The sequence below is a fragment of the Chenopodium album genome, chromosome 8 (genome assembly GCF_948465745.1).
Source record: "Chenopodium album chromosome 8, dcCheAlbu1.1, whole genome shotgun sequence".
Classification (NCBI taxonomy): Eukaryota; Viridiplantae; Streptophyta; class Magnoliopsida; order Caryophyllales; family Amaranthaceae; genus Chenopodium; species Chenopodium album.
The window spans coordinates 58,399,940-58,424,845 of record NC_137841.1 but is presented as its reverse complement, the minus strand read 5'-3'; the positions used below and the strand labels follow the sequence as shown (position 1 = coordinate 58,424,845).

General features: G+C 37.5%; 4 protein-coding genes across 4 annotated transcripts; 1 reads left to right on the top strand and 3 right to left on the bottom strand.

Annotated features, from left to right (window-relative positions):
* Nucleotides 1-218: 218 nt before the first annotated feature.
* On the bottom strand, nucleotides 219-3,057 carry LOC145556171 (ABC transporter G family member 6-like). The gene has a single exon (XM_081617809.1). The coding sequence runs from the start codon at nucleotides 2,840-2,842 to the stop codon at nucleotides 569-571; it is 2,274 nt and encodes a 757-aa protein (XP_081473935.1). The 5' UTR covers nucleotides 2,843-3,057; the 3' UTR covers nucleotides 219-568.
* A 5,103-nt stretch (nucleotides 3,058-8,160) lies between these two features.
* On the top strand, nucleotides 8,161-11,237 carry LOC145643087 (uncharacterized). The gene is made up of 4 exons (XM_081694252.1): nucleotides 8,161-8,232; nucleotides 8,596-9,593; nucleotides 9,829-10,517; nucleotides 10,600-11,237. The coding sequence occupies exons 1-4, from the start codon at nucleotides 8,161-8,163 to the stop codon at nucleotides 11,235-11,237; spliced, it is 2,397 nt and encodes a 798-aa protein (XP_081550378.1).
* LOC145556170 (uncharacterized) lies at nucleotides 11,166-12,026 on the bottom strand. Its single transcript, XM_081617808.1, has 2 exons — nucleotides 11,736-12,026; nucleotides 11,166-11,655 (listed from the first exon to the last, which is right to left on the bottom strand). Exons 1-2 carry the CDS (start codon nucleotides 12,000-12,002, stop codon nucleotides 11,527-11,529), a joined length of 396 nt encoding a protein of 131 aa, XP_081473934.1. The 5' UTR covers nucleotides 12,003-12,026; the 3' UTR covers nucleotides 11,166-11,526.
* A 4,171-nt stretch (nucleotides 12,027-16,197) lies between these two features.
* LOC145641900 (protein RDM16-like) lies at nucleotides 16,198-24,320 on the bottom strand. The gene is made up of 7 exons (XM_081692923.1): nucleotides 24,183-24,320; nucleotides 23,605-23,978; nucleotides 22,483-22,770; nucleotides 21,973-22,317; nucleotides 21,694-21,888; nucleotides 21,451-21,611; nucleotides 16,198-17,710 (listed from the first exon to the last, which is right to left on the bottom strand). The coding sequence occupies exons 2-7, from the start codon at nucleotides 23,953-23,955 to the stop codon at nucleotides 16,831-16,833; spliced, it is 2,220 nt and encodes a 739-aa protein (XP_081549049.1). The 5' UTR covers nucleotides 23,956-23,978; nucleotides 24,183-24,320; the 3' UTR covers nucleotides 16,198-16,830.
* Between the last annotated feature and the right edge of the window lie 586 nt (nucleotides 24,321-24,906).

Here is a 24,906-nt window from a genome sequence, read left to right as displayed (position 1 = left end):
TATACCTAACAAATACGAAAGTTAATATATATAAAATGCAATTATATCAAAACAGATGAAGTATATAACAGATGAAGTATATGGTGTGAATACTCGATCATACAACCTTTGAAAATCAAGACATTGTTATACTAGCTTGGTTATGTTTGACTATTGTTTGCATAAATACGTCAAAATCAAAGAATAGCAAACTTGTTAACTAGTAGTTCACCAATAAATCTTTTAGTCATGCATATAACATACAAATACAGTAATACTCAAAAACAAAAATAAAATTGGTTGGTCCAAAAGTTGTTGATCAGAAAATAAGTAATTACGTTGTATTTCTTATCATAAAATTATGAAACAATTTTACACCAAACTCCACCTTACTTCCAATTGAATTCAAAAAGGTAACATTCATTGTATTTATAAAAAAAAATATAAAAAATTAAAATTAAAATTGCAACAAAAGGATTAATTAGCATATAGCTAATAATCCTAATTAACAAGTAAATTAATTAATTAACAAAGTATAATTAACCCCAATTTCTTTTCTTTTCTTTTTTTTTACCTCCTCTAATTTCACCTAGCTCCTCTTATTCTTGCTTCCTAGTAACAAAGTAAAGTAAAACAAAATCCTAAAGAAAAATCCCCAAGCAACGGTAACCCATAAGCAGCCCCATTTACTCAAGTCAGTTACCCCTTGCTGTTGGAGTATATCGGCACCGGTAGTGACACATGTCGACGGCGTAATCGTCATCCCTAAGGAGCCACTGATGGTCTGCAATAGCCTTACCTTCATGGCATTAGGCACGGCCCCAAGTGGGGTGTTGTCGAAGATTTGTACACCGCGAATGAAGCACTTAGTAGGGTCTTCGAACTCGTTTTGTAGGACACCTTCGTAAGGGTACTTGACTAAGGAGATATAATGGAACCAAATCCAGTAGTCAGGGATACGATCACGGTTGATGAAGAAACCCGAAAAGAGGAGGAAGTATGCCAAGATCGCGACTACTATTACATAGCCGAGCATGACATGAGGGACTACACCTGATAGGAAGGACACGAAGGAGTTACCGGCCCAAAATGAGGCGAATATGATTCCGAAGTAGAAGAAGAAGCCTGAGGCTCCTCCGTCTAGGCCAACAGCCCAGAATGTAGTTGCTGCGAATGCAAATGAAAGGAAGATCAAGGATGGTAGCGCGGTTAGAGCATGTGAGAGTACATACGAGGATCGTCGATAGGCGTTGTAGGCTGTCTCGCGCATGAAAATGTACCTCTCCTGAAGAAAGACAGGGAGAGCGTCTGCACAAGTGTAGAAGGTTGTAGACATTGCAAACGCGAAGAATCCTAGTCGTTCTTGTACACCTTTAGGGGAGTTATCGAGCTGCCAGAACATTGTTGCAAGGATGAACCCTGTGACTAGCACTGCTCCTAGTCGGATGCCAAAAAGCTCTGGCATCCGACGGGAGTTCATGACTGATCTCTTAGATAATGTGACTATCTCGTTCCAGAATGGGTTGGCGAATGTTGGAACCATGGACGCGGGGCTAGCATCAGTATTAGTAGCTCCGGAAACGAGTTTTCCCCTAGAGATACTAGCACTAATTGCCTCCTTTAAGGACAACCCACCCCTACTGTCTTGGGGTGCACCTTCAATGTTGGGTAGGTTGCTTTTGTGCTTGATTTGCCAACCTTTGTGGAATTCGACTAGAGCTTTCGCCCCTCCTTGTGAGCCCTCTAGCTCTCTGATCAAGTCTAAGGCGAACTCGGTCTTGTTCTCGTTCTCAGGTATTGGAGCCCCGAACTCCCCAAAGTACCCTGGTAAGTCGGAGGGTGTACCGCTGAAGACTGTCTGTCCTTTAGACAGGAAAAGAAGTCGATCTAACAGCCCCATAATTCGGTAGCTAGGTTGGTGAATTGACATTATGACTATGCTACCACTTTGAGCTATTCTTTGCAAAACTTTGACCACCATGTAAGCGCTAGTTGAATCTAGCCCTGAGGTAGGCTCGTCAAGGAAGAGGATGATGGGGTCATGAATGATGTCGATACCAATCGACACTCTACGACGCTCTCCACCGGACACCCCACGGTGTCCTTCATCACCTATGATGGTCTTAGCCGCGTTCCTTAGCCCGAGCTGATCGATCAGCTGCTGGACCCTGGCTTGCTTCTTGGACTTAGACAGGGTCCGAGGAAGCCGAAACTCTGCAGCAAACATCAGTGTCTCCTCCACAGTTAGCATAGGGAAGAGCAAGTCATCCTGCATAACATACGCCGATATAACCTTAAGGAGCCGCGACTCAAGCGACTCCCCATTAAGGGTTACCTTCCCTTTCAGACTCCCCCTTGCAATACGATTTGCAAGGGCGTCAATGAGCGTTGACTTCCCGGACCCACTCGCACCTAGCACAGCCATCACCTCACCATCTCGAGCCTCACCACAGATATCATTCAAAAGAGTCTTCGTACGAGAAAAAACTCCTCCAGGAATCTGCTCACCAGGGGACAAATTATGAGTAGTAATTCCCGGAATCCTTAACTTCCTTTGCATCTTCACACTGTATGTAAGATTAGCGAACCTTAACACAAACGGAAGAGCCCGCGTCTCAGGGCTCATGTTAAGGGTATGGTGGACGGGGGTCTCATCCCCGGTAGCCTCCTTCCGAGCATCCCCCACTCGCTTCAAGAGCTGGCCTAACGTCGGTGAGAATGACACGCGACGACTATCACCAGCACCACCACCACCAACACCGTTGGATTCAAGATCCATGGTGTGGTAATTATTAGATGATCCAAAGTAAGGTAAGAGAGTAGGTGATGAACTGGCAGAGTCATCATCTACCACACGAGACATTTTAGTTGTACCTCTAAGGATCTCCAGCTTTGCACTTCCTATTTATAAGAAAAACAAACTATTTTTGGTAATAAGAGATTTACTTCTACTATGCAAATAAAAGGCTTGTTTGTTTGTTGTTAAAATTGAAAATTATTTGGTAGTTTCATAAATATGAAAGTAGTGTCCCTTTTGTTATGGGATGGTTTAGTTTAGCTCAAATGCAAAAAATTATGGGAAATGTATATATATAGGATAGTTTTGGTATGATAAAAATATGGTTGAGTTGTATTGATTTTTATAAGATATAGTTTGTTGTGAATGTGAAATTGGGTGTGATAGTGGAGAAAACGGAAGAATTTATGATACTAAAAAGAGGGAGAGGAGGGTGAGAGAGAGGTGACCTAAAATCTCCTAATCTCTTGTCAACACGCCTCAAATTTCTTGAGTGAGCAAATCATATGCATCATTCAAGGCTTGTAACAAAAGGGTTTTCATTTCTTTGATTATTTTATTCTTATTTTAATTTTTATTTAAATAGTTAAATTAAATTAATTTTTTAAGAGTAGTTACTAGTGATGTTAAGAGGCCACGTGGCGAAGTGGGTGTTTAAGTTTGAAGGGTAGTCATGGCTTATGTAATATAGTATGGAGAAAAAAAGGGTGGGAGTATGGAGGAATTAGGTGTGGGTGTTAATCTACTGTTGGCTTTTTTTTAATAATTTTGGTCCAAATAAAAATGAAGGACTTTCTAGTTGCTATTAAAGTTTTGGCTGTTTTGCTACTATTACATCATGTATTTTTATTTTTAGCTACATTTTTCTACCTTGTTCCGATGTGAAGGAACCATAAATAGTCCATGGACTTTTTTGATTGCATAGTTTATTTGCTAGATATTTTTTTAGTAAATGTGCTAGATATTTTTTTAAGTAAGTTATTAGAGGTTAGCTTAGGAAACCAACTATCAACTATATAAATACAGTTTTATGGAACTCTTTTCTTTGATATTTTGGTAGTTAGTTTTATATGAGGAGAAGAAACGAAAGTAATTAAGACAATGTTATTTCACCGGAAATAAGGTGATTTCATATGTGTATTTTGATTTATATAGAAAAGAAAAGTAATATTCTGAATATATACATTGATGAATCATGAATGCCATATAGCAACAAGCTAAGCCAACAACGCACGTAATAACATTCAGATGAATTCCCTCCTTTCCAGAATAATTGACAGGTTGGACTTGTTTCACTATTCACATACTAAATCTGACCATGTTTTTTTATGGTAACGTATTAAAATACCACTAGTAGAAAAATACAAAAAGGCAACCCCCAAAAGGCACCGGTTCAGGCCAAACCGGTGCCAAATACCTGCCTAAAAATGGGCGGAATTTCAGACCAAGAGCAATGGCACCGGTTCAACTCAAACCGGTGCCAAAAATACAAAGGGCACCGGTTTGAACCGGTGCCACTAAACCGGTTCATCTATATAATTAAAAAAAAAAAAAAAAAAAACCCGCCCCATATATAACCCTAACTCTCCCTCACTCCCTCAACCGCTCCTCCTTCTCTTTCTCTCTCCTCCTCCTTCTCCTTCTCTCTCCTCCTTCTATCTCTCTTCTCTGTTCGCGATCTCATCTCCTTCGATCTCATCTCCTTCTCTCATCTCCTTCTCACTCGTTTCCACCACCAAGACCACCAAGAACACCGATTTTAGGTACATGCATGTGGTTTTTGGGTTTTTTTTTTCTTTATTTTGAGATTTCTGGGTTTAATTAATCGAGTTTTGGGTTTAATTGGATTTTTATGGGTTTAATTAATCGATTTAAATCGATTTTTGGATTTTAATTCTATTGATCTGGGTTTCATTAATCGATTTAAATCTTTTTTCGGATTTTATTTCAATTTTTCTTGGGTTAATTTTCGATTAAAATAATCGTTTTTTGGGCTAATTAATCGAGTTCTGGGTTAATTTTCGATTTTATTTTCGATTTTTGTTGGTTAATTAATCGAGTTCTGGGTTATGGCTAGCATTTCAATTTTTCTTGGTTAATTTTCGATTAAAATAATCGTTTTTTTGGGTTCATGCATGCGTTTTGGGGTTGTTTTCTGGGTTTTGTTTTTAGATTTTGAATTTTTTTTCGATTTCAAGTTTTTTTTTCTGTGTTTTTTCGATTTCAATTTTTTCTGGGTTTGAATTTTTTTTCAATTTTTGGGATTATTATTTGGTTTTCGATTTCAATTTTTTCTGGGTATTTTTTCGTTTTTTTTAATTTTCTGAGTTTTTAACTAATTTTCGATTTTAATTTTTTTTGATTTTTTTTTTTAATTTTCTGGGTTTTAATTTTCTTCGATTTTCTGGGTTTTAATTTAATTTTTTCTTCATTTTCTGGATTTTCTCGATTTTCTGGGTTTTAACTATTTTTCGATTTTAATTTTTTCGATTTTCTGGGTTTTAATTTTTTCAATTTTTTTTTTAATTTTCTGGGTTTTTAACTAATTTTTGCAGCTAATACATTTTAATTGATTTTGTTGGATGAACTAATTGGCACAGGTATACTATTTGCTTTGCAAGCCCAAAATATTGCACATAATCGAAGAATCAAGAATCAAGAATCAAGAATATTGATTTAGATGTTTGGGTTTTTTTTTATTGTGATGTTGTAATATTTTTTTTGATTTATATTGTAGTTCTTTTTTATTTATTTATATGTTGTAATTTTATAATTCGTATATTTTAATTTTTTCTTGACTATATACTGTAAATTTCGGTTATATTCAATGATATTCGACTAATATGTTGTTGTTCTTATTTATTTTAGTCAATTTGATGTTAAGTGAAAAATGACACCAACAAAAAAAAAATGATTTTTGGGGGGTTTAAAAACTTTGAAATAATTTTCTGTGGGCCTTTTTGGCACCGGTTAACCGGTGCCAATTTCGATTTTTGGCACCGGTTTGAACCGGTGCCTTTTTGGCCCCCTTTTTTGCACCCCCCACATTGGCACCGGTTCAAACCGGTGCCTTAGGCCGGGTTAATATTTTTCACGTAGTGTACGGAGTATAGTTTCTTGTATTATGTTGTTAAATAATAAAATTTTATAATATCGTTCTTTTTAATTAATATTTTTTACTAATTATTTTTAATCATATATAATTAAACTCAAATTAATGTATTGTCATGTGTGTCAAATTTGGCTGTAAATTATTCTAGGACAAAAGATGTGTATAATTATTTATTAGTAAAAAAATGGTTAAAGGCGAAAAAAATTCGTCAATAGTGTAACATCAAAGTGTAACCAAACAATTTAAGGAAGTTCATTAGGTAAAAAATTCTCACAATTTTTTTTCTTTCCTTAATATACTACCGTAGCTCTTAAAAATGTACAAAAATTTATTTTAAGGAGGTTTTACAAATATTGTATTATTTTCAACAGAAAATCAAAAAACTCTTTTTTTTTTTTTTTTTTTTTAAACAAACTCTTTTCACAATGTAGATACCTAATATCCTTACTGTTATTTTTAATTATGTTTGACCAATAAAAAATAAATTAAAAATGAGTCAATCAAAACTGATCAAGTATAATGGTAGTCATTTTAAGGATGAATAAAATAGACGATAAATAAAAAGATTAGTATATGACAAAGGAAGTTGATTATTTTGATTAACCCTTAAAAAGATTAACAAACAATAATAAATATTTATACATTAGTAATGAAGTAAGTTTTGCGCGTTTTGAAAAACCTAATAACAGTATGTTAGGTTGATGCATATGAGTAATTGAGTGCCGAAATCAAAAGAAATGGTGAGCTTTTTATTGCCATTAAATTTAACTTTGACTGGCTTGCTCCACCTGCTCTTTTTCATTAGTGGTTTATAGGATGATGTATTAATATCTATAAAATCAATTATGGAGTACAACTGTACAAGTGATAAATTATATGTTGTACAAAATTACAAAGTTATGTTTTCGAGTGTTACAATATATGGAGTACAAAGACAGTTAAATTGGACAAGCAACTTGCTCACACAAGTGCCAATTGCATTCACGACAATTTGATGCTTACAAATATTTGCATGCACATATTAAACTGCCTATACGTAATACTCCGTAATATTTCAAGCAGTAGGCTCTAATTCCATCTATATACGCAATTTGAGTTTTCATTAAGGATTTAGGGCCTAGCACCCTATAAATTTATTTAATTTTATTAGACATGGAATTTGTTGCATTAAATATAAGAAAAAATTGAAATAATCCCAACTTTATTCGATTCGCTCAAAATAATCCCAACTTTTGATTATTTTTTAGTAATCCAAACTTTAATATGAATTTGCTTTTAATTGTCCTCGGTGACCAGTAACCCGATGGAGAGGTAATTTTAAAAAAAAAAAAATGTACACGTGTCAATACATGATAGGTCAAAATTAAGTTTACTTTAAGTTTTAATTTATGCTATTGATTTAAGTGTTTAATTAATTAACTTTAAAAAAATTATTAAAAAATACACTACCAATGTAACCACCGCCGCCCCAGCCAAGCCTGACCCCCACCTCCGACAACCAGTGGTTCGCTGACTCCCTGCTGGACGATACCCATCCCAATGGCTCGATTCCCCCCTCCCCCCACTGGCGAATCTCACCCAACTCCTTTCCATCCCCTTCTCGTTGGATTTCTTGGTTGTTTAAGGTAGACATCTCGTTGGGGGTTTTTGGGTAGTTTGGAGTCTGATTTAAGGTTTTGGGGGCTAGTGAATAGGGAACGAGGGTCGTTCCGGGGAGGAAGGGACGATTATGCGGTGGATCGAGGAGGGGGAAATGGGAGGAGGGCGACGCGTGGGGTGGGGGAATTCGTGAAATAGGGGCTGTTCGTGGGAAAGAGAAAGGGGTTAGGTGGCTGAGATCCCCGACGGGGAAGGGGTTGTTTCACTACTTGTTTGCGCCAGAGAGTTCCGACAGTTGGGGAGTAGGCCAGGCGCTGGCAGCAGAGACGGGGGGTCAGGCGTTGGTGGCTGGCTAGTGGAGGTTTTTTTTTTCTGAAAAAAAAAATTATAAAATTCTTTTAAAGTTTTTTGATTAATTTTGGGGGTTTTTAAATATCGCCCTCGATTTTCTAACTAACGCCCGCAAAATGAAATTAAATTACGTATTTAACCTTATTATAACGATTATAAAAATAATTAATTTTACCTTAATTTCATACTTTTACTGGACACAAAATTTTTTACCGCTCTCTCTAGTGGTGAACGGCCACCGACCTTCATCGGACAACCACCCCAACCACCGTGAAATCAAACAAATTTTATAAATTTTGCAAAATCAATTTCGTTAGATCTTATGGACAACAACGAAATACCAGAAACACAACCTTTGACGCTTGCCGAAGGCTCGTCGAACCGATCAGAATCGGTACGTTGCGTTAATTTTTTTAAAAAAATCGAAACCCAGAAAACGCCTAGGATATTCGAAAAAACTAGGCGTTTCAGCCTAGGTCATTCGAAAATCCTAGGCGTTTCCTGGGTTTCGATTTTTCTTTTTTTTTTTTTTAATTTTTTATTTCACGTATTGGTTGATTGTCATTGGATTTTATACTTTTGAAATTATTATTGTTATTAAAATTAGTTATTATTATTATTATTATTGTTATTGTTATTATTATTGTTATTGTCATTATTATGGTTGAAAGTTTTTTTGATAATTAGTTGTATTGTTATTGTTGTTATTACTATTAGTCGTCTTCTTTGGTTCTAACTTTTATTAATATTTATATAGGATTCTGAGTCCGAGGATGGTGACGGTGTGGACTATAGTGGACATTTTTTGACAAACGAAGTGTTTCCGAGTTTTGAGGATGCTGTTCTATGGGCACAAAATGTTTGTCGACCGCTCGGATTTATGTTAGTGAAGGCTTCTTACAAGACCGATCGGAGTGGTCGACCGTATCGATATGTGAGTTGTGATCGTGGAAAAAAGGGCATGATAAGAGACATGATGAACGCGATACGCAAAGACACCAAAAGCAAGGCAAACAATTGTCCCTTCAAACTCAAGGTTGAGTATGTCAGAGTAGTAAATGGTTGGAAGCTTAGTTGCTTGAACGGAACTCACAATCATTCTTTGGTTGTTTATCCCGAGGGACATCGACAAATTAGTGGTCTTAGTATTGCTGCTAAGCAGGTAGTGCGTGACATGACTCAGGCACAGGTGCCACCTCGACATATCATGAGAACTCTTGTAGAAAAGTTTCCCGGAGACCATCCTAACATCAGGCATGTCTACAACTGCAGAAGTAAAATAAGAATGGAGCAATTTGAAGGAAGAGAAGTAGTTCACCAGGTGCTTCATTTGGCCAGACAGAGCAAATACCTCACTTGGGTTTTTACTGATTCCAACAATGTGTTGCAACATGCTTTCATGGCACACCCGATCATGACAAATTTGCTTCGCACATACCCGTACGTGATAGGTATGGATTCCACTTACAAGACGAATCGATACGGCATGCCATTCTTTGAGATTGTTGGGGTTACACCGACTAATCAAAACTTTCTTGTTGCATACGCATTCATGAGGTCAGAGTCTCAGGAAAGTTATCGGTGGGTGCTTGAGTGCTTGAGGTTGTTGATCGGTTATCATAGAGAGCCATCGGTACTACTGACAGATAGGGAGCTTGGCCTTTGTGCAGCGTTGAAGAGCGTGTTTCCAAACACAAGACACATGTTGTGTGTGTGGCATATTAACAAAGATGTTGAGGCGAAGGTTACTTCCATGTTTGAAAAAAAAAAAGGAGATTGGTGCCAAGTTCAAAAATGGGAGGTGGAGGCTTGTGATTAATGCTACATCTGAAGAGGCATATAACAGAGAACTTGCAGTGCTGAAAACCAAGTGGAGTCGATGGCCGAAAGTGATTGAATATGTTATGGACACTTGGCTCGTACACAAGGAGAAGTTTGTATTGTTTTGGACAAACCAGGTACTACACTTTGGCAATGTTAACAACTGCAGGGTTGAGAGCCAGCATTCAGCATTGAAGTGTTGGATTGACAGTTCAACAGGCTCTTTGGACACGGTTTGGGCTCAAGTGCACTGCTCGATTGAGAACAAGATCATAGCCATTCGTAATGGATTGGAGGCATGTAGAACAAGTCATGGTCAGAAGTACAAGCATAAGCCTTTACATCAGCTGAACGGAAAGGTATCCCACTATTGTCTGTCTATTCTTCTCGGTGAGACAAACAGAATGCGAGGGTTGAGTACGGATATTCATCGACGCTGTGGGTGTGCTCTACGTACTACCCACGGCTTACCTTGTGCGTGCCAAATATATGACTCGATTGCTGCAGGGAAGGGGTTGTATTCTAAGAATATTCATCCATTTTGGAGGACCCTTGTCATTGGAGATGGTGTCGACATTCCTAATATAGTTGATGAAAATGATGAGGATCGAGCTCATTTCCGCACCCTTGTTGATCAGGTTATTGCCAGTGATCCTGTGATGCTTAGGCACATGTCACGAGTTATTGAGGGTGAGATGGATCCCAACTACGATGACCTTCAGGAGCCTAGAGTCAACCCCCGTGTAAGGGGACGACCACCCGAGAATCGTAATAGGCGGGATCCTTCATTTTTTGAGCATGTTGAACGTAGTGGGCGAGAGAATCGATCTAGAAGTAGACCGCCCCCATCTAATACAGGTGATCATCGATTTAAATAATATGTTTATTCATCCTAAATTTTAATTTAACTATATGTCATATTATGTTTTTAATTTTGTAGGTACTGGGTTCGACATGCGCCAATGCAGATACAGCTACGCTATTCCCAACATCATTTGGCCTTACGTCGTAGGTGTTAAGGATGTAATTGGTGATGGGAACTGCGGATTTCGTTGCGTAGCAGATTTATTGTACGGAACTCAGGAGGAGTGGCGATTGGTTCGGCATCAAATGGCAAATGAGGTTGGTTCTCACCCTTGGCTGTACAGCATGATTTACTACGACATATGGGGCCAAGGGGTTGGTTCAGGACTGCAAAGGGAGATAGACCGGATTAGATGGGATGGTGATGCGTGTGGAGAGGAGCACTGGATGGTAGCACAACAAGATTTTTTTGCTATTGCCACATTATGGAATGTGGTGGTGATTTGTTATGGAGTAGGAAATAGACCGTCGAGCTACTATCCATCTACTACTGTTTTGCCGTTGAACAATCGTGGCCCTTTAGATAGGCCTTCTGGGGAGTTTGTGATTGGAACTGTTGGTGGATCGCATTTCATTCGGTTGCATATGGAACATGACCACCCACTACCTCCAATTTCACCAATGTGGTTTAACGCTCGACAGACAAGTGTAAACGGGTGGGAGAGAAGGTACGATAGAAGGCTTCAATTGTGGCAGACATTAATCAACTCTTGAGTACCGTTGAGTATTGTTGTGGATTTTGATTCAACTTTATTTTAACTTTATTAATAAACATGGTTATTTTTTTAATTTCATTTAAGCATTTCTTTTGTGAAGCAAGTACACAGTCTATTTAGAAAATAAAAAAAAAATAAAAAAAAAACTCAAACATAAATGTCAACTTGATTATTTCCAACAAATGTGTAAAACTTAAATGGCCACTAACAACATCCAAAACATAGTCAACATCCAAAACATAGTCTAATAAAAAAAATAAAGTCCAAGCTACAAATAAATATTACAACTAATCAGCAAGTCCATTTATTGCATTCCAATCATAAATCACTTGCTCCAACATTGCTCTGGTGTCTCTCGATAGTGTAGGGTACTCACTAAGTGATCGCTGTGCTGTAACCATGAATCGTCCTACCCACTGCATAAACAATTATAATTATATTAATAATAATAGGAAAAATAAATTAAATAAAAAAAAACAAGTAATAAAAAACTTACGTAATCAACGTTGGTCCTCTCAGGAAGACCGTGATCATCCTCAACATTAGGAGTGACGATAGGATGACTAACTCTCCTAAACCATGATAGGTAGTCAGGTGCACAAGTATGTCCGCCAGGCGGAACTCTAGTATATCCACCAAGCAGAAGACTGAACGCAGCACCGGGAACAAAACCATTCCACATGCGAGTAGTCATCTGAGCTGAAAAACTGACCCTATAAGACTTAACACTAACTGGTCTATGAGCATCATCAGGCCTAATCATGTCACCGGGAACCTCCTGTATAAACCCCAACTGTCGAACAACTCGACCGGGCATATATGGCTCTATGATGCTTCGATATCGAATACATCCAGTAAACGCAGTCCTAGGCACCTGTAATGCAGGAAAAGCTCCGTACGGCAACCAGCATACCTACAAATTAATACAAGAGTAAATCAACTGTAAATTAAAGCATTGTAAAACAAATAGTATTACGTATCTATTTATACCTCATGGTCACCCAGCTGGTCAAGTCGAGTACGAAAGGACACGAGACGTTGTTGATGCTTCCGCGCCATACCAACATCCCATAACCCTGCACGTGCATATGGAACGTCTCGCGTCAACACACCCTGGTGAGGCCGAAAACATGGAAAGTACTCATATATCCAAGACTGGAGAAGAGTTAGACAACCCGCGATAGAATCACATCCATTTCGGGTGGCATGCCCGAGCTGACGATACAAGTACGCTAGTGTGGCTGAACCCCAGGAGTATCTCGTCAACCTCTCCAGGTTATGCTCCACAAACAACTCAGTGAGAAAAGAAGGGTGGGTACGACAACCGCTCTTGTCAGTAAAGAGCGTGTTACCCAAAAGGACCCACATGTAACCAATGACCTGAACCTCCTCTGTAGTCTCTACAGTACGACACCTATCAAAAATCTGGTCAGTATGGACGCCACCATTCCTATATATGGCAGTCTGAGTCTTGACCTGTAGCTCCTCTGTAGTCAACTGTAACAACTCAGCTGCAAATGTCTTATACCGGTCACTAGATAGATCCTCGGCAACCATATCACCTTCAACCCGAATACCAAGTATGTGGTAAACGTCATGCAACATGATGGTCATCTCACCAAAAGGTAGGTGGAAGGTGTTTGTATCTGGCTGCCATCTCTCCACAAAAGCAGAAATCAGCGGAAAATCAAGGTGGTCGTGCATAATGCTCGGCAGGTGCGACAACCCAGTCTGTCGTATCCGCGTAGCAGTGTCTGCCGTAAATCCCTCCATCCATTCACTCAACAATCTACACACACTAGCTCTAGTATGACACCGCAAAAACCGTCGATCATGCCCGTCCCAAATATATCGAGCAACATGGGCCCCAAAACTAGGAATAACGGTCCCAACATCGGGTCCACCGTCCATCGGCCCCTGAACAAGCCAAGGCGCTACAGATCGAGGTGGTCGTGAACTCGTAAATCTCCCATCAGGACCTCTCGTCACGACAGTCGGCTGCTCCTCAGCATCAGCATCAGCATCATCGTCCTCAGGTCCATCATCATCGTATCTCGAACCTGAACCAGAAACCGAGCTAGTAGTCCTCAACAAAGGATTAGGACCGGCTCCCTCCCGCTCATCCAAATAAGTCCCAGAACTACCCACTTCTCTATCGCGCTCCGGTAAAGAACTACCTTCCCGTATACTAATCCCCGGCCCCCTATCTCTCCTAACCGACGCGTTAATGCCGCGTGATCTAGCATGCCGTGGACCAGAACCCTCGACTACATTCTAAATTTAGAATAAAATGGCATTAATACTAACAAAATCAACCAACTAATATTTTTAATAACTAACAACTAAATATTCAAACTTTCAACCAAATAATAAACTAGTACACATATCATCCAATTAATTATAACAAAATCCAACAAATTTCTAATAATTAACAACTAAATATTCAAAATTTTAACCAAATAATAAACTAGTACACATATCATCCAATTATATATAACAAAATCCAACAAATTTCTAATAATTAACAACTAAATATTCAAACTTTTAACCAAATAATAAACTAGTACACATATCATCCAATTATTTATAACAAAATCCAACAAACAATATTTCTACATTATTCCTTAGTTAATCTTGCATTAGCCGACATAAAGTAATGATATAATACTAGTATCACCATCAACTATAAGAAATAAGAAATAATGACCGAAACCAAACTATCATTACACATTCACGTTAATTCGAGAAATCTAAGGAACTTGCACATAGACTAATCAAATTGCCGATTTTAAAATTTCTATCGGTAAAAAAAAGCTATCTTTCTAGTCAATTTTGGAGTAGGGTAAAGTCAAGACAATCTTGAAGTAACGGAGCAAGCAACATTTAAAATCTAATCAAAACCCATTTTCCTACTCACATCTTTATAGTAGATAAAAAAAAAAGGATCAACAAGTATAGGAATATAAAAATCAGCCAATAACCATTGCTTATAGTATGAAAATCTGAAAAATGAAAAAGAATCAAGAATGCTCAACAAGTATTTTCATATAGATGAATTCGAAATCATATTTAATCCTCATCAACTATATATCAACACAAACCACCCAAAATATCAACAAAACTTCAAACTAAACATCACGAAAATTCTCAAAAAAAACTTCCAAGAAATTCTATACGGGCATCAAGATAGATAGTAATGGTTGGAACATCTACGAGGCTAATATCTAAAACAATAATAACTCTTAATCAATCCAACAGCACTTAAAGAAAATCCATTATATACATAGTACAAATATTGCCAACAACGTCATTTCTCAAACACAATACAACTAACTACTACATATTTATAATCCGATTGTAAAGTCATATTAAAATGTATAGGGTGTGAATATATGAGCACAAAGCATAGATATCTCACTACTTTGTTACACGAGATGCTAAAACCATTTATGATTGAATTAAAATTAAAGCATTACAAAAATTAAATCTACACTAACAAATCCCAAAATCAACAACTAAAAACCAAGCAATTGAAGTCCTTCACTTTAGTTGATTAAAACCCAAAAATCTTGAAGTTTAGTTGATTATTTAATTTCCAATTTCCAAACAGTTCTTAATAATAATAACAACAACGAATTTACAAATTCAAAGCCAAGCAATTAAAACCCAATACCAAAAAAAAAAAAAAAAAAACGAATTTAAAAAAAAAAAAAAAAAACCCAGGCAAACGCCCAGTTTTTTCGAACAGCCATGGCTGAAACGCCTGGTTCGTGCGTACAACCGTGTGGTTGTACGAAAAAACTGGGCGTTTCACCTCAACCGCCCAGATTTTTCGTACAACCACACGGCTGTACGCACGAACTAGGCGTTTCAGCCATGGTTGTGCGAAAAAATCAGGCGTTTGCCTGGATTTCAGAAAATAAAAAAAATAAAAAAACACAAACCTCTTCTCCGCCGGCGATTGACTTGCCTTTGTCCTTCCGCGGCATTATCACGGTGTAGATCGGCGCTCAACCACTGCTCCGGCGCTTTTATCTGCGGTGATAGTGGTGGCGGCGGTGGATGTTGTGGTGGTGGAGGTGGATGTGGTGGTGGTGGTTTGTTTAGAGAGAGAATGAGAGTGAGTAAGGAATGAGGGTTTTGTTGGGGGAGGGAGGTAATTTTGTTTGAGGGTTATTTTTTTTTTTATAAAAAGGGTAAGAATGTAATTTTAATTTATTTTGCGGACGTTAGTTAGATATTCGAGGGCGACGTTTAGCTTTCCACTTAATTTTTTTATTACATATCAATTAATTTTATTAATTTTTAATTTAATTTAATTTTTTTGATCAATCACGTCCTGACACGTGTTACGTGACTTGTTATACCAAGTTTTATGACCAGCTGGGACCATTAGAATTAAATTCAAATTAAATTTCAAATTATTAAGAAATAATCAAAACTTGGGATTATTTTGAGCGAATCGAGCAAAATTGGGATTATTGTTATCAATTTTTCCTAAATATAAATATAAAAAATTGCGAAGAAATTATTTCAATTTAACAAAAATAAAGTGAAGTAAACAAGACCTAACTAATCAACCAATAATGCTAGATTATTTTTAGATTATCATCCTTGGTAATTTAACTTGCAATCTTAGAATATTAAAGACTTAAAGGTATGATATTACGCATTTACGCCCGTAACAGGATCACGTAAACATATATTTGCAAGATTTTCAAGTGACGTAGAACCTCTCATGCATAACAAGGTAGTTCAACCTTTAGGTATAAACATATCCCCACAAGCCCCCAACTTTGTTGACTTGTAAAGAGGAGCACATGGATTAACAAAAAGTAAAACTTGCATGATTAAACTTACCAAAACTGTGTAGAGTAAGAAGATGGTGAAAGAGAAAGTTATGTGCTCGTGTAATCCGGTCAATCCTTTTCAAGAAGAGGGAGCAATGCCTTTCAATCGAGATGTCGACAACGCGGTCTTAAGAAATGACAGTATGGCAAGAAAGATCACAAGTTACTCATTAGAATATACTAGTAACAAGAGACAGACAAACTACAAACTCAAATGGTAAAGGATCAAAACAGTATAATTTAATAAAGACTAACAATCTTAGCTAGGCACATCAAAGATCTCGGAGCTGTAATTTCCAGGAAAATCGGACAAGCTACTGCTGAGTATATGGCCAAAGGATTAGGAACAAAGATCTCTGGCTTGTATATCAGTAGAAGTTAGGTCCAATGATAACTTTTTACTTTAAGATTTGATCTCTCGTTCTCAAAGCGCTAACTTTGATCAGGTCACGCTAATATTTTGCCACAAAAGGAGTTTAGTTTGATTTCATACTATCACCAATGAAGAACTCATCCTTGTTCACTACAGACAGACCCAATAAAAACTACTGCCCCGGAAAGAGAAGAAAGATTGCCGAGGTTGTGCAACTTTATGTATCTAATAGTAGTATTTCCTTCCATTCCACAGTATGTCCTGAGAAGTCGGCAATTTTAATTACACAACCATTACCAAAAATTCATTATCAGTAGAAAGCAGAAATATTTCTGTAGCTTGACTAGCAGGTACAGACAGTGAGAACTTCATATCTGGTCATCCACAAAGTTTGCAGCCAACTCCCAGTAGTGGCCAACACCAGCATCAAAAAAAACTTTGCGGGCAGCAGCCTCGGTTCTGCAATCATGGATGAAGAACCGATTAAAACAAGGTTTTGCCACACTTCCTTGCCACACGAGAACACATTTATTTGGTGGTTTTTCCTCATCATCATCTTCCTCCTCATCCTCATTTTCCAGCTTGGCAGCCCAATCTATCCGCCGAAGCATCAGCTTCCCATACCTCTTAATGGATTTGCTTCCACCTTCAACGACCACAACACTAAAACCCTCATAAATGACAGCGCAACCAGTTAAACGATTCTCTTGTGCATTAATGTCAACTTTAAACCGATTTTTTGGGTGTGAAAGGTCATTGATCTTATAAACTGATACGATAGTTTCCAAGGTATTTGGATCATCAAACAGCTTCCTTTCTTTCTTTTCACGCCGCTCAGCAGGCGTGAGTTTGCGAGCAATGTTCCTGTCCACATGGGCCTGCTCACGCTCAGCTGCTGCAGTTCGAATTTCCATCTCCAATTTTGTGGGGTCTTGAGTTGCCTCAGAACCCAACACCTTCATGAGGTTACTCATTTTAACTTTAGGTTTGGGGGGCTCAATTAAACCTTGCCTAATCATCTCCTGCCTTTCCTTCTCCTTGGCCAAGCGACGCTGTGTACGGAGTTTCTTCTGTTCCTTCTTAGTAAGTTTCAGCGGTTGAGGTTGAGGAGGGGCTGGCTCTGCAGGAGGCTCAATAGGACGGGGGTGCTCCACATACATCGTGATCTTCTCCATCTTTACTCTATCTTCAATGGTGCTACCATCAGCAATATCAGCATAATCACCAGAACGCAGAAGAGGCACATCCCTGAGCATATATCAGGTAATTAGCAATCAACTAAAGATCAAAATATGTTCACATACAATGGTTAACCAAACCGAAGATAAATAAAATGAAAATAATAACAGCACAGTTCAACTTTCAGTTCTATTGAAACTAAGAAAGACACTAGCATGTCCTTACTGTAAAACAACCAGAAAACTAATTATTTGGTCTCTATGTTTAATTGCTGACTGAAAAACAGACAATAAAAAACTAAGAAGTGCAGAATAAGCCCCAATTGCAATTGACAGTACTACTTTGAAATGGGCAAGTACAAAACATTAAGAATTTGCTTTCATGGGAGTAAGTCTCACAATTTCATCATTAAGCAAAAGAGACACTCTCAGAGTTCATAACAGCAAGCATATCGTACTAGCTCAAACCTAACCACAACAAATGCACCATATAACAGATTCAAAAGAGCTGGTTCACACTTCACAGCACATAGATGATGACATATTGACATTCCCGTGGTCAACAATAGAGCACATTACAAAGCAAATTTACAGACCACAGATCAGAGGGTTTGCACAAAAAAAAAAAAAAAAAAAAAGAGTTCAACCAGAATGGATAAGTCAACTAATCAAGAAAGTACAATTCAGCATTCAATTTATCAATTATACAGTGATATAAAGCACATCAGTTAGCCAAGAAAACTAATTCCGTTTCTCTCATTTAGCAACCAAAAAGTTGGCAACAACAACCTCTATCTTCTGGAAGTGACTTGAATCCAAGACAATAAGTAAAAAAATAACAACATTGGCCAATGAAAAAAATGACTTGTGACAAGCAAATGCAATCTGAAGAAAATTATAATTGGACTTATCAAAATTTCTGTCAACATGTGAATTACAGTAATCTCCCGACAGGTGAGTAGGAATGGATCTTTAGTTCATTTAGAAATTAACCAACTTACATAAATCACATACTTCAACAATACTAAAGGGTATTTGAAATGAAAGTTTCAAGAATGGAGATAATACTAAATTTGCATATAAAGTGGTACTTCGTATTTGATTGATATTTCAAAATAAACTCTTTCTTCATTTACACTATGTTTGGATTAAAGGAAATGGAGGGAAAGGAAGGGAAGAGAAATGGAGGGATGGAGTATTCTTCATTTGGATAACAAATGAGAAATGAAGGGAATTGAAGGGGAGAGAAATAGAGGGATTAATTTGTGAGAAATTGATCTCTCCAACAATGGAGAGATTTGGAAGGAAAACTCATCATTTTCCCCTCCCCTTCCTTTCTCTTCCCTCCCCTTGATCACCCTCCCCTTCTTTTCCTTCCCACTTAGTTATCCAAACAAAGCCTTAATCTTAATGCCCCCACAAGGGACTTAAATTACCCAAGCTCCTCTAAAATCCACCAGGGCCCAAACTAGACCACCAACATCTAAATCCAGTCAGCAACTAGCTCTATTCATATATTATCCCCACCAGTCACCACAAGCTACCAACAATCCAGTTCAAACACCAACACTAGATACCTTTACCACCATCAGTCATCCCATTTCCTTGAATAAAAACCACAGCCACCATCAACCTAAACACCAAAACCCATTCTTGACCCCGAGCCCAAAGCTCAACCCCACCACCCAAATCTCTACCCCATTTTTCCACACCACCTCAGCCCAACAACCCAAAATTGCCACACAACTCCCCATCTCCTTCCTCATAAACCCACAAATGCTACAGGCTACAGTGTTATAGATCAAGCTCCTTTGAGGGAGTGTTCGCCGTTTGGTTCATAGATTTTAGGTACGAGGTATGGTTTAAAATGGGTAAATTCTGTACCTAATGTTTGTTAAAAAAAAAAAAATCAATTTCTAGACTCATAGCTCAAACCTCAAACACACAAGGTATGGGGTCTAGAAACCCAAGGGGAAAGGTGGGTATCGTATCAATATGACTAATACCATACTCAAGGTATCAAATATAAAAGAAAAAATCCATTCACTAAAAACAACCAAACACAAGGTCATAAGAATCAAATTCTCACCTTGTTTTCATTCTTGATTCCAAACCATACTATAGTGTGAATCAAACACCCCCTTAATATCTTCCATGCTTTCTAAGTCTTTTTTTCAAAAGTTTGCAACTTTGCAATACCTTAGAAAATATTATTATGGTAAAAAAATGTAATTCCAAAATAAAGCTCTTTAGGGGCAGTGATATGACAGGTCCAAGCTTCTTACCCTAAGTTTTCTTTGCTTTCATGAATGTATTGTCGATAGACTTATGCTAATAGTGATCTAAGACACCCATCAATGAACACCCTGCGCTCTTGTCTGCCAATAAATATCAGCCCCCTTTCAAAATCAGATCCCGCTTGTATTTCAATGTGCTCACAGGTTGAACTTTCTTTTTTAAATCAAATCCAATGAACACAAAGTACTTCAGTGGCAATAGTCACAAATAGCAACTGGAAGGAAGCATCAGCATGATGGTAGCTGCAAAAGCACGCAATTGAGCTGGTATAATAAATGTGGTAATAAGAACACTTAAGAGTAGGGAACAATAGAGTGACTAATGAATAATGAGTGAGGAAGGGAAGTTTAATTCCTTTGCCTCCGCAAATCAAGCAATAAGAATTTAATATATTTATTTCATTCAACAAATCACAGTATGCAATTTGAAGGTTTTTCAAACTCCTTTAGGTCCCTCTCTTTATTTCATTCATATTCCCCATCAGCCCATCAGCCTCCCAAACCAACAGAACAAAGCAAATGTAACACGGATTTTTAAAAAAAAACAACTGAACTCATGCACATTAACACCTGCCGAGTTGACACCATAAAAACTACTCTATTCCAACATTAACAATGTTCAGCTATTCTTATAGCCTATGTAACTTCAACTCTTCACATAGTCTTCCATATTAGTGTCCACCATAAAAACTACTCTATCCCAACATTAACAATGTTCAGCTATTCTTATAGCCTATGTAACTTCAACTCTTCGTATAGTCTTCCATATTGGTGTCCACCACTCTTGACATTCTGACAAGGGTACAAAATCCTTATCCGAATACCCGATACTTAAATGCCCACTCAGACAATATAATCATCTTGAACCACATATACAGGAAAAAAAAAATGTACATATTAAAGGGAGAAAGAGAACATGTGCAGCATGTGATCACAAATAGGCTTCAAACAAGCATTGTTTGTAAATGTATTTGAGTTCTCTAGGTTAAAGTTCATGCAAAAAGTCTTTAAAAAAAACAGGAATAATTTCCATTTATGCCATTTTCCCTGCACCCATGTCCATATTTAAGACAGAATCTCCTTTTCGAAAATTGATAACCTTGACACGTCGAAATCTTAAATATGTACCGGCACATCGTGTAGCTACGCTACCTTCCTCAACCCCCCCCCCCCAACCCCAACTACCACCACCGAAGAGAAAGAAGGAACAACACAATAAAGGTGGAAAATTGGAACATGAGATGAAAACTGATAACGACATAATGGCCACCAAGATTGTCAAGAAGCAGCACACAATACACAGTTAAGTGTGTGAACAACAGGTGCATAGTAGCATGCAACGAAAAATAAGTTGTTTTTATTTATAAGATAAGGTAGGCTAACTCGGCTAACTCTAACAATAATTAAACTGCAACCTAGAAAAACACATGTTGAACATTGCTTGAGTATGAAGAAATTTAAATTTTTCATAAGATGTATTCAGCTTATCTTGAAATATAACTATAATACACACCACCATTCAACTTCTGGAATTGACTCCTTTGGCTTCTCTTTTGTAATAACTCTTTCTGAAACTTCAATCAAATTTGGATTAATGTTCGGCTCTGCCTTTGCCTTAGCCAGCTGTGCCTGCTTAGCCTTATGCTCCTTGGCTTGGGCTTCTCCAAATTGACTCTACATAGCAGAACCATATCCATGTATAAGTGCACAAGAAACCAGAATACAGTACAAAATATTCTTAGAAAAAGGTACATACCTTCAGTTTGATAATTTCAGCATCTTTAGACCATTTACCTTCCTCAACAAACTGGAAACTCATTCTCTTGGGCCTGAGAAGTTTGGTTTTGTCAATACCCATCCTTGGGTCAAAATGAGGATTCTTCTCTGGATCAACTTCCAATTCTGGCTTGTGAATCTGGAATGCATCTTTTTTCTGCTTGTTAATGTTCACCTGAAAAAATTGACGCAAGGCATTAAGTCAAAAACAGACAGATTTGCACACATGCTGCGAATGATATACAAGTCATAGACCAACCTTAAGAGTACTAAGACTGCTTGGTTTAGATATGTTGACAACATTTCCATGCTCATCAACTTCCCTACCAAAAGCATCCAATCGAAGAACGGGGGCCTTTGCAGGTTTTTGAAGTGCCGCAGCATCAGGTGGCAACTGCCCAGGAAACAAATTAATCAAAGGAGCAAATTCTGTATCCTGGCGGAAACCCATCTTGGCAGCAAGTTCCTGAGCACGCTTCACAGCTTCATACTTGGCAGGGTCTATCATGCCAACTGTCTTAGCAGAAGAAGAAGCTGGAGGAACGTCAGGTGGTGTCTGCTGAATTCCAGCAGCATTAGAGGATTTATTTTCTTCTTTATTTGACTGTCACCCCAAACAAACAAACGGATAAGAAGTTAGAATAGAATCATTACAACATTATGCGGCAATTAGCAGAAAATATTGTGAAATAATTTCATTTCATAACGGTAGCAATTGAACACAAAAGATGTGGCATATGTGAAATCAGAAAAAATAAAAGGAACGCACCGAAGGAGTCTTCTTCGTTCTTTCAGCGATTTGCTTATGCTTATGCATCTGTAAAGCTTTCTTAGCTTTTGCTAAAGCATCAAGGGAAAAATTGCCACTCTTGCCAGCAGTTGAAGGTGTCCCATCTGTACTAGATTTTCCAGTAACCTCATGAGATCCGGTAATATTAACTCCCTTATTTTCATTGGTGGTAGAAATTGAAGATACCTTGGTGGCAGTATGGTTATTAGCAGAGAAAGATTCGGATGCAAATCTTGATGACACATTGAGTGATTCCTCAGCCCGATCCTGCAAGAGAAAAAAGAATGCAAATCAGCATCAAAAAGTTCATGATGCTTTGAGTAAAAGTATCAATCATCGTCCCCAAAAAAACTAGGATAAAATTATTAGACACGGTGTTCAACAAAGGAAAATGTGTCTTGACATTGATTCCCAAATGAAATCACTTCGGCAGATCATAAGTAATAAAGATGCATAAATTCAAATCATAGAAACTACCAGAGTACCAATAAACAACCAGTGATAAAGCAATGAACTAGCTAGCAAGATCCAAAAAAAGAGTTACATATTCATTATTCAACAGCACAAAGATTCATTTACTAAACTATTTGAATAATAACAAAGGAGGGTCATTAAACTAGTGAAAATAGCGTTTTGAACTCCACACCTGTATCAAACAACTAATCAACCAAACCCAAGATGTAAGAGTCCAAGCCAAGCCAGTTATCATTACACTTGTCATATTACGGAGTACTATTCATATAATCGAACACTCCATAAAAGAAAAATATAAACAAGAAGTGGAGAATCCAGACATGTTCAGTTGCTCCTGGCAAAGTTGCCAGACAATATAAATCCTAAATCTTGTCTACAATTTCTAACACTTAACAAGATGTTCAATTGCAATTTCCTACAATGCATTACCTCCAATACCAAACCAAACATCGATAATCATAACCTAACGCATTCATATAATCGAAAACATTCAACCTATTACACTAAGCTCACTAACACTACTCAATCATACTACATTCTAATTCAAAAACAATTACCAACATACATCCAAAAGCAATGAACCTTAAATAACAACCATAAATCAAAAATTAAAGGAAATGATCTTACATTCGGACGGGAACCACTCCTGTTACTAGGTTCAGCAACAGTTTCACCATCCTCAAATCTCCTCCTAGCCCTCTTCCTATCATTATTACTATAATCACCGCCATCGTGGCCACCACCGCCTTCTTCGTCTTTCATCACCTTAGCCTTTTCTTCCTTAACCCTCCCATTACTTTCATCATCCTCAAATCTTCTCCTAGCCCTCTTCCTATCACTATTACTATAATCGCCGCCTTCTTCGTCTTTCATCACCTTAAATTCTTCTTCCTTAACCCTACCATTACTTTCATCATCCTCAAATCTTCGTTTCTCTCTCCTCGAAGATCGACCCTTCTCGTGGCTTCGTTCTGACATTGAAGGGTTGTATAAACCAAAGCCTGCAACACCATTAACAACCAAAATTGATTCAGTTAACAAAGTATGCGACAAAAACTACATCAAATTCTTCGAATAATAACAACCAATAATCCACTTTAGAAGAACCCTAAATTGCGTATTCTGACAATTGTATTAAGGATTAACAGTGATTATGAAATTGATACTCGATAATTCAAAAAAACCAAAAAAAAAAAAAATCTAACCTCAAAGATTGCTTCAATGAAGAAGAGAAAGCTCACAAACTGCTTCAATGGAGGAGATAGAGAGAGGAAGGGGTGCAGCGATGCGCTCGAATGTGAAAAATCCCTAAAGGCGAAAACGGAAAATACGAGAAAATCCAAATATTTTCTAAATAGTAAATCATATACTTCTGTTCTTTAATTATTGCACCACTTATAAGTTTTACAAATGTTCCACCATTTCTTATTTAGGAAAAAAATTATTTGTGTTCACACTACAAATACTCAACATACCCTTGTTTTTTTACACTTAATTTTTAGTTTATCAATATGTCACATGGACAATTTTGTATTTTTACATTTCTCTCTCTTACTTTTTTCCCTGCTAAAATATTTGTACCCAACCTCTATGGTGCAATAATAAACAAACGGAGGAAGTAACTAATATATAAAGCTAAACTTTTAGACAGCCCACGAGGCACCGACATTTGGAATTCAACTTTTCGCCAAGTGTCGTGTCACGTATTTAAATTTAAATAGACTTCATAAGTTAAAAACGTTAGTTTATTACTCAGCTCCCTCCGTTTTTAAATATTTGCTCCACTTTCCTTTTCCGGCTGTTTTTAAATACTTGCTCCATTTCCTTTTATGGAAAACTTTTACAATATTTAATTCATTTCTCACACTTAGTAGACCCAACATAATACTCTCTCCTCCTATTCTTCCACTACTTTTGTTTTTTTTATAA